This window comes from Cucurbita maxima, unplaced genomic scaffold, assembly GCF_002738345.1.
Source record: "Cucurbita maxima cultivar Rimu unplaced genomic scaffold, Cmax_1.0 Cma_Scf00002, whole genome shotgun sequence".
Taxonomy (NCBI): domain Eukaryota; kingdom Viridiplantae; phylum Streptophyta; class Magnoliopsida; order Cucurbitales; family Cucurbitaceae; genus Cucurbita; species Cucurbita maxima.
The window spans coordinates 1,911,361-1,919,274 of record NW_019272018.1 but is presented as its reverse complement, the minus strand read 5'-3'; the positions used below and the strand labels follow the sequence as shown (position 1 = coordinate 1,919,274).

The following is a 7,914-nucleotide window of genomic DNA, read 5'->3' as shown; positions in this document are numbered from 1 at the left end:
TATGCTTATGATACTTTGTTCTTTTTTTTTTTTTTTTTTTTTGTAACAAGACTAATGCAGTAAAAGTATGATGATTAGGCTTGGTGAACATCTAAACCAATAAAAGGCAGTAAAAAAGATCATTTGCAGAGAGCAATTGGATTCCAGGTCAGATTAAGAAGAAACTCATCTGCAGCCCGTGGAAGGATATTTGTAAATCCAGAGCTTTCTTTGAGAAGAAAATAAAATACAAGTGGGGATATGGAAGGAAAAACGGATTCTGGGAAGACAGTTGGGGTACTCCACCGAAACCTCTAAAAGAAGACTCCCTCCAATAAATAGTTGCTGGTTGAAACTTTCAGTGACAATGTGAAGAGTACGGCCACTACTTGGAGTGCCCTACAAAATTCTTTTTGTAATATTCTATTTTTCATATCAACCTAGATTGGAGGCCTTTTGTTTCAAACCCTCCAAGGCTCGCTAAGGTCTTCACGATATTGTCTCCACTTTTGTTGAATACATTGACTATATTTCTCATCAATATATATAATAATGTCATTTTCAAGAAGAACTTGCTTGAAATGGAAGTCAATATCATACCAAGCTATGTGACTTGCCTAGTCATCCTTTTGAGTTAATAGTTACTACGTCCTTAGTTAGGAAGAATAAACTATTTCTTATAGAATGACCATTTAAACAAAACTGGAAGTACAAAATGTTTTTGTAAGTGTCTTTGTTGTGTTCAAGATGTAAAACCAAATTGAATCAATATTTTTTTTTCAATTTTTAGAAAAAAATTGAGTCAATAAGCAAAGTTATTGTTTTTTGTACTTTCTAGATGGAATGGAAATATAGGTGAAGAATAATATGATAATGCGGAGAAGTATTTTAATAAAAAATTTAAATTGAAAAGACGGTAGAAGTATACACAACCTTCAGAGAAGAGATATTCTTACTCTAATATATCAAGGGCAAAGGAGCGCTGGAAAGAAATTGGGCGTAACCAAGTTGCCTGTCAATGAAAAGCAATGTCATTTATTGGGAAATTGGACAAATTTATTTAATCACAATGTCCCCATTGCAGACAACAGAAGAGATATAAAATGCTAAAAGGAAGAATTTGAAGATGTAGATTAATTTCCAAACTAATTTTCACGTGACAGAGAAAATTTAAAAGGTGTACAAGAGTTATCTTAATTTACAAACTAATGGCTTAATGTAAGTACATACAGATCCATCTGCAGCAAGAGCTGTCAGATCTTCAAGCAATTGAAGCCCAAGCCTCCCAGCTTTAGTCAAGTTCTCTCGCTTCAACAATGGCCCTCCAGAAAGAGACCCATTGTTCATTGTCCTGTTCATGCCAGGATTAATGAATTAAAGTAGTACCACCATGCTTATGGTGCGTAATAACAGTTTTCTGTTGTTTTTTTCTTTTCTTTTCTTTTCTTTTAATGAAAAGTTATATCTTGTTCCAGAAAAACAAATCTACTAACTGATAGCAAATGTAGAAAAGTTGAGACATAGAACATAACATAAAAAAGATTCTGTTTTGGCTTCTTTATCTGGTTGTGGTTTTTGTCAGCCCCTTTTGTATTAATTCATTTTTCTCCGCTTTAATCCAAAATAAATAATATAAATAAATAAATGAGACAGCCGGATATTCTCCCAATGAAGTATGAGATCAGAGGGTGATAACAGTTTTCCTTATTTCGAAGTTACATAAACAGGTGCTGCAGAAAAAAAAAGACTTCAATAGTTGCACATTAAATAAAATTCAAATAGCATAACTCAACATTAATCATTCGTAGAAAGCTATTAATCATTCATAGAAAGCTGTGAACTATGGGAGTAAAGTGATGTCAATCAAAAGGCAAGCATACTCTGAGCTATTGATGTTATGATCAACATCAGCAGTAACCATGGCTCGAGAGGTTAGACTTCCAGTACCAAACTTTCCAGCCGGAAGCGACTCAGCAAAAATTACATGATCAAAAATTAGAGCTACTGCTTGCCTAAAGGTAGCAGCTGCAGTACTGTATACACCCAAATGAAAAGTGTTTGTTAGATAAAGAGGGAAAATAGCAAGTAGCTGATGAATAATAATCATATTAGACAAGGACATCATGCGTGCAAATTCAATGGCATACTTTCGAACACTGTCAGAAGATCTGTTGTTTTCTAAAAGCCGAATACAGATGCCAAGAGCTTGAGCCATATTTTCCTGCAGTTACACAAGTGAAAAAATTTGGCTACCGTGATAAAGGTTACAATACCAATAAGATGACGATTTTTTATTTTCAGCAACCAAAGAATCTTCCAGTAAAAGCAAGTTGTGGTGTAGTTCATTTGTGAGTATTCTATTTTTTTATGCATGAATGGCAAGAAAAAATTTCCCTCGGCTTGGTCACCCACTATAAGGAATCGCGGTCCAACCGAACAAAGCTCCCAAACCTGTCAGTCCATCCGACTCCGAAATCTTCCAAACTCTCTTGATGCCCCCACTAAAGTCACAAGCCCATGCTTCCATGCTCTTTCAAACGATTATTTCTAGCTTAAGATTCATCAACTTAGGGGAGATTCAAGCTTATTTTTAATGCTAAAAGTTGACAATCGGTAAAAATGCACAAGAACAAATGATGCAAATACAAGTTCATTCATTTGTTAGCAACTTTCGTATTCTTTTTCATTTTTCTCAATGAAAGTCTGGTCTTTCATTTAAAAAATGTATTAAGTGATGTTGAATTTAGAAGTATTGGCAAAAACATATTTTAGCTTACAAAACAAGGAAAATGGAGGCCTAAAGTGTAACGCCTAGAATTTTAAGAAAATAAATAAAATATTTTTTTTTCAAAATAATAAAAAGGAAGGAAAGCGAATGGCACGCACGCAAGTTGGAGAAGATGACCACGCAGTCAACGATTAGTTTCTCAACCTTCTCTTTAACAAATTTGAAGATAACCTTTTTCACCAATTTTATTCTTTGGACTTAACTAAGTCTACAATCAAGTAAGTAACCATATGGAGCAAGTTTTTAAGAAATACTTATGGGAGTCGATTAGGATTGAGGGCAATGATTGAGTATTATGTTTAGGAGCCTAGTTTAACCTAGTCTCATGAAAATTGTGCTTAGATAATGTGAACAGTTACCACTTAGTTCTATTTACAGTTATATAGCTTCCACACGCATGATTTGTGAACTCCGATAGATCATTAGGCTTTTATGCTTTCTAGAATGTTGAGGTTGGATTTTTATCACGTAATGAGCATGACAAGCATGTTGTATGCCTTTATACGTTATTATGCATGATTTAGAGTTTGGATAGCCCGTTATTGTCCAGTCATGAGTTGGACTATCATTATGTGCCATAGAGTGCTATTGTCCGGTCATGAGTTGGACTATTGTTATGTGTCATAGAGTGCTAGTTATGATTTCCATAGACTATGAGTTACTGCTTCACGTATTTTGGTCCTACCACCTAGTCATGAGTTCCATAACCTCCTTGGGTTGACCAGGTACCTTGTAGGGATAGATAGGGCGCAACCCCTATTTGTGAACTAACCAACAGAGTTTAGGGTCTACTTGTTACACATGGTTTAGTTGTCACCCATAGAGGATATCAATAGCCATAGAGAGTATACTACTACAGTTCATATCGGTGGTGCCTAGTGGGGAGGGATGGCCTTTGTACTCATCCAGCCCGAGTGGCATAGTGACAAGTAGTTTTACTGCTCTAGCCTAGGAGGGAGTAGTGACAAGTAGTTTACTGTTCTAGCCTAAAATGCAAAGTAACAGGTAGTTACTGTTCCTAAGACAGGTAGTTTTACTGTTCTAACCCAATGCGGGTACATGAGCCGGTAGTTTGTTGTCCCAGCCTGGAAAGGGTATGGTGACAGATAGTTTTACTGGTCTAACCCGCTAAGGGTACATGAGTAGGTAGTTACTGTTCTAGTCTAGAACGGGCGTAGTGACAGGTAGTTTACTGATCTTAGAAACAGATAGATGTTGCCTGACACCATTAGGGAGAATCCACTATTAGAGCTCAGTAGGTAGATAGGTACGGAGTACGGTCACCATTTAGAGCGAAAAGGGCTCCTCCATACCGATATTACCTTAGGGCCTTTTTCATGGGCCATAGTTACTCGAGGCGCTCCTCGCACAAGGCCGATGAAGGACCTAGGCATACGTGAAACCTAGAGCCAAGAAAACAGAAAACCCCTAAGTTGTGATCCTGAGAGGGATTGAGTACTCCTTAAAGGAGATATGTTGAAGGTAGTTGTACACTAATCGACCAAGTTTGGTATAGCCTTTTAGCCACAGTTTGGGCAATCGTTATAAAATAGCTATGAGCACATAGCTTCTATGTATAGGCTTAAGTCCGACAATAGCCTACAAGTAGGTTGCTTAATGAGTATTTTTATACTCATTCCATTTTTTTTTTTTTTTCCAGATAGTGTAGACCAATGCTAATGGCGAGAGCGTGCGGAATCGTGCAGCTACAAAGGGTACATTTTAGATCGAGTTTCTTCCTTGTCATTTTTACTACTATATTAAAGCTTCTTCTCGAAACTTATGTAAAAGTGTTTTGATTCGACTCTACAGATGTCGATTTTGAATGCATATTTATTTTAAATTCCTTGAGTCTCCCGTTTTACAAAAGAAAATTTACTGCTCTTTTACCCTCGAGTGTATGTGGCGACTTGTAATTTGAGGTATCGAAAAATAGGGTCATTACATAAAAGAGTATAATTGAAATACTGTATTCAAAGAAATATGTTCTTTAACTTATAAACCTCGGCGCAAGAATTTCAAAGAAATCTGATGCATAAGAAACATAGGGTCATAAATTCCAACATCGTCCATCATTAGTAATTGCTTTTAAACTCTCTCAAATCTGCTTGCCTCGTTTCAGTATTCTAAAAAATTATGAGCAAATGGTAAAAACCACCCTTAAAGTATCGTGGTTGTTGCAATTGCACCCCTCAAACTTTTAATGGTAAAAATGAAACCTTCAAACTAACACAAATGTTAAAATTAGGCCCTCAAACTTAAACAATTGTAAAAATTGGACATCAAGCTTTTAATTGTAAAAATTGGACTATGAAACTTATAATTGTAAAAATTAAACCCATTAACTTACCATAAACAGTGGTAAAAAGGGACCCTCAAACTTTTAATTTTAAAAATTAAACCCTTTAACTGACACAATTGTTCATCTTCTCTCCTTTTGTAAACATTGTTATTTTTTTTCCATTCATCCTCTCCTTTCTATCTCTTGAGGATCAACATTTGCACTCCACAAGGTGCGATCATCTGGTGAAAGTGGAGCTTGTGAGAAGATTCTTTGAATCCTGGTCTAAAAGTTTAAAATGAAGGCAAGGGAAAGACAAATAGACAAATGAAGCAAAATCTTCATTTTTTTCACTGCCCTCTCGTGGATCACACAGATTGAAACCTTTCACTCTCAGCTCCTCCAATGGTGTTTTCATCTCTCCCAACAATCATTTTACCTTTGCCCACATGTCCCTCTTTTTCCTATGTTCATCTTCTTCACCAAACAAAGCCTTGGAGTTTCCCTCTCTCTACCAATCATCTCTAATCTCACAAAACCTCCTTGTCCACTTCAACACCACCACGGCGTACTGTTCTTTGACGTTGGATTGGTCGAATCAATTCAATACACCTACATGCACTGTCAGAACTTTCTCTTGAAGCTCCGACCACCCCTGGTACTTGTAGTGATTCACCACTGCCTCCTACATCCTCATCTCCCTCAACTAAAACCCCTTAATCAAAAATAGAGGATTGCATTGGAGAAGATAATGGATGGTGACAGAACCAACGGGAAAAAAATAATAATAACATTTTTTACAAAATAAAACACCTAATTTTAACAATTAGGTTAGTTATAATTAATTTTTAAAATTAAAAGTTTTAGGGTCACTTGTTAACATTATATTCTAAGTTAAGGGATCTAATTTTTACAATTCAAAGTTGGAGGGTCCAATTTTTGTAATTGTGTAAGTTTTAGAGCCCAATTTTAACAATTGTGCAAGTTCGAGGGCTTAACTATTTAAATTAAAAGTTTGAGTGGTGCAACAACCTCTATACTTAAGGAGTGGTTTTTGCAATTTTCCACAATCAAGCTTTCATTGACAAAAATTAAAGGATGTAAAGGGTTGTCCTTAAAGACAACCCAACAAAATGAACCACTAGATCAAAACTAAGTACACAAAAAATGACCTCTAATTTAAAATGATAAGACCTAAATACAAAATTCTTAGAAGCTAACACCGAAAGATATGCATGAAGCTAATACAAAATGACCTCTCATAATATCTCGATCTCTCTAAAAAATCATATCCTATTACTTCTCACAATCAACAGACCTCACAAAACAGCAAAAAAGCTCGTGCACCACAAGAACCAACCCTTATCCTGAAATGGTGGATGCATAAGAATGTCCTCCTTCATAGGAACTACACCCGATTTTAAGCCACCAAAAACCTCAAGAAAATCTAAGTATGAGAATTTGAAAGAATACTGATGCCAAGGTTTATCTCCATGCCGTTTGAAAAAAAAAAATCAAATCATTTAAAGAAGAAAAAATCTACAAGAAAACCTCTCGGAAGGATTGGGGCCAAAAGATGGATCCCTTCTTCTCAGGTTTATAGAAGAGCCCCACATTATGTGAACAGTGACCACATACATAATTTGAATTTCTAAGAACCATGCACTCTAAAATAAGATCTCATCAACAAAAAATAAACAAAAGAAGTAAAATCTGTTCAGCTGTCCATTTTTTAAAGATGTACTATTTCTTGCACAATGATCATCTTATGGCGATAAAGTTTTCTAAATGATCATTACCTCACTTTCAGGATGTAATCGGGATTGAAAAATTATTAGTATAGTTTGAAGTGTCTTTAACTGAACAGTCTCATCTGATATTTCAGCGTGCTGCAAAAAAAAGAAATTTAAATTAGAATGATATGAAAATCCATTGTTGCGTTTAACTTGACATGTCAAGGGCAGGATCAAACTCATATTAGACATCACTGTGATCTATTGTTTGGCCATAGGTTAATGATAATGTAAAACCTTAAGACCACAAAATTAGCCAAATGACTCAAAGAGCAAGGAGGATATGAAGCACTTTTGGGTAGACCATGGCTCCAACCAAGGCCCAACGTCTAAAAAATCTTATATGAATGGAGTTCCCAATAAAAAAAAAAAAGTCTTTTCCGAACCGACTTCTAACTCGATGCGATTAGGACCAAGATAACCACACAAACAAGTCAGGAGTGGTGTGAAATGGTTAGCCACAAAACCAGGGAAAATTTTGACCGTGCATACAGATGAAAGATTCTTCTAGCAACACGTGTGGCGCACGCACTGGTATTTTTCCTGTCAAATTTTGGATTCTTGTTGATCATTGATTGGGCTACGCAGTGATGATACACAAAACCCAAGATAAAGGACAAAACTCTCCAACAAGGTGTCCCATACCTCAAACCCTAATGTTCACAAATCCCTCCTAATGACTCACAAAACCCTAGTTACCTAGAAAAGACATAGTGCTCTAATATCATGTTACTATGAGGCCAAAATATGTGAGAATAACATCACATTCTATACAATAGGGCTAAATATATATATATATATATATATATATATATAGGCATATGTGGAAGCTCTAGACTAATAACAGTAAAATTATAATAAAGGACAAAAGACTTATAAGCTTCTAAATCCACTTATATACTATAACACTTATTTTATTTATAAAAAAAACAAAAAAAAGACAATGACATACAAAAAAAAAATCAACAAACTAAAAGCAGGGGCTCCAATCCCCTTATATACTATAACACTTACTTAAAAATTAAAATAAAAAAAATAATAATAAAAATAATAATAAAAAAAAAAAAAAAAAA

The 7,914-nt window shown here is 35.3% G+C and overlaps 1 protein-coding gene across 2 annotated transcripts in view; it reads right to left on the bottom strand.

Annotated features, from left to right (window-relative positions):
- LOC111465638 (protein MON2 homolog) overlaps positions 1-7,914 on the bottom strand; it is a 45,851-nt gene that overhangs the window by 31,707 nt on the left and 6,230 nt on the right. For both annotated transcript variants that reach the window (XM_023110124.1, XM_023110132.1), the window contains exons 3-7: positions 6,848-6,937; positions 2,127-2,200; positions 1,860-2,012; positions 1,210-1,330; positions 936-991 (exon numbers count right to left, since the gene is read on the bottom strand). In XM_023110124.1, the coding sequence (XP_022965892.1) occupies positions 936-991; positions 1,210-1,330; positions 1,860-2,012; positions 2,127-2,200; positions 6,848-6,937 (494 nt within the window). The remainder of the gene's footprint in view (positions 1-935; positions 992-1,209; positions 1,331-1,859; positions 2,013-2,126; positions 2,201-6,847; positions 6,938-7,914) is intronic.